Source organism: Pteropus vampyrus, unplaced genomic scaffold (genome assembly GCF_000151845.1).
Source record: "Pteropus vampyrus isolate Shadow unplaced genomic scaffold, Pvam_2.0 Scaffold90, whole genome shotgun sequence".
Lineage (NCBI taxonomy): Eukaryota > Metazoa > Chordata > Mammalia > Chiroptera > Pteropodidae > Pteropus > Pteropus vampyrus.
In genome coordinates this window covers 56,764-58,400 of record NW_011888871.1, presented here as the reverse complement: position 1 = coordinate 58,400, position 1,637 = coordinate 56,764, and the positions used below count along the sequence as shown (strand labels likewise).

General features: G+C 63.0%; 1 protein-coding gene across 1 annotated transcript in view; it reads right to left on the bottom strand.

The window, feature by feature from the left end:
- The window catches only part of LOC105294592 (cAMP-dependent protein kinase type I-beta regulatory subunit), a 97,454-nt gene that overhangs the window by 62,684 nt on the left and 33,133 nt on the right, over positions 1-1,637 (bottom strand). Inside the window, exon 4 of the mRNA XM_023532751.1 lies at positions 1,377-1,468. Within this exon, the coding sequence (XP_023388519.1) occupies positions 1,377-1,468 (92 nt within the window). The remainder of the gene's footprint in view (positions 1-1,376; positions 1,469-1,637) is intronic.

Sequence of the window (1,637 nt, the reverse complement as noted above, 5' to 3'; positions counted from 1 at the left end):
TCCTGGGCGCCCAGGGACCAGCAGAGAATTGTGGGCCTTCCCAGTGACAAAGAAGTGGCACCATCTTTCCCCAAAATAAAGTGACAGACAGTGCCTAGGGGGTTGGGGATGTGAGGAAAGCCCCTCGGCCACGCGAAAGATGGCGCGGTGACGGTGACGTAGTGTCACCTGTGCGCTCCCCTCCCAGGAGCCAGGTGCGTGAGGGCGCCCACCAGCCCGAGAGAGACCCACTGCGGCTGACGGCAGGGAAGCAGGCACCGCGGGCGGACCCCAGACGCCGCTGGGACGCGGGCCCTCTGGCAAGCAGCCGCCGCCCCACACGACACGGGGACACCCAGCCACGGGAGGGACGGACAGGCTGCCTCACCTCACGCCACCCCGGTGCCACCCGCGAGACTGACCGCATGGAAGGGCCCGTCGGCCCCGCGTCCCCGACAGTCCCAGCGCGTAGACACCCGGGACGGCCTCACGGGCCACCTCGGGCCACCCCGGGCCACCAGGGGCCACCGCCAACCTCCCGGGGATGAGGACACCGAGAGACCCGCTCCTCCGATTCCGAATGTCTGCCACGTGGATTCCGTGAAGCAGTTACCACAATGTGCTCGGTTAACCTAATGGAGCATTATAAGTTCCCAGAAATGGAGAGGGAAACTTTTTAAACGTTACATGCCCCTCGACCCACACCGGGAATTCGTCTGGAAGAACCGTGGTCTCAGAGATGAGCGGGCAGGACGCTGGAAACGCCAAGATCAGCATCGGCACAAAAACAGAAACCACGAACCCCGCCAGCGGCTTCGCCAGCCAAGAGACGCTCGCGCCCTTGTCGGCGTGACGGACTGTGCGATGTGACCCCGCCTGCGACGAGAGTCAGGGCACGTGCGTGATGTGAGCCCACAAGCACTCTGCCCCGGAACACCCCCCACGGTCATCCGGGAAGCAGCCGGCGGGAGGCACTTGTGCTTTTAGTTGATGAAAATTTTCCAGTTTCTCCAGTTACGTATGTGATCACCATCCCCGAGCACGGCCTCCGCGGCCCTTCGCAGCGCACGGGCCCCTGTCCAGGAAGAACCTTCATCCCGTGCCCACTTCTAGAAGAAGCCCTTCTAGACCACGTGACTGTCACCTGCGGGCTCAGTCACCCTTCCCCAGGACACTGAGCTCGCCAGGGGCAGCTGGACAGGAGGGAGCACGTGGATGAGCATCTCGCCCCGGCCCCACGAGGCAGTGAGCTCAGTGCAGACAAGGGGCATCCTGGCACATAGAAGACACTGGAAAATGAGGCCACAGTGACCCGGGCCAAGGAGGCCGCAGGCATCTTCCGACGGCAGGTCCGGGGTGTGAGGGCCCGACCCGCCCAGCCCCCCACCACCTCCTACCTTCTCTCATTGTCGTCCAGGTGAGCAAACAGCACGTTCTTGGAGATGGCTCTGGCCAGCGCCGTCATGGTCTTGTAGTCCTTGGGGATGACCTGCGGGAGAAGCCAATCAAAGTCGCACTCGCGTGTCCTCGGCGGGCAGCGAGGGGGCTGAAATGAGAGCCTGAGGCTCCAAGCCAAGCTGCTAGACCTTCAGCCTGGACCAGGTGACGGCGCAGACAGACAACCTGCAACGTCACGTGTACGTCACTATTTTTTTTTT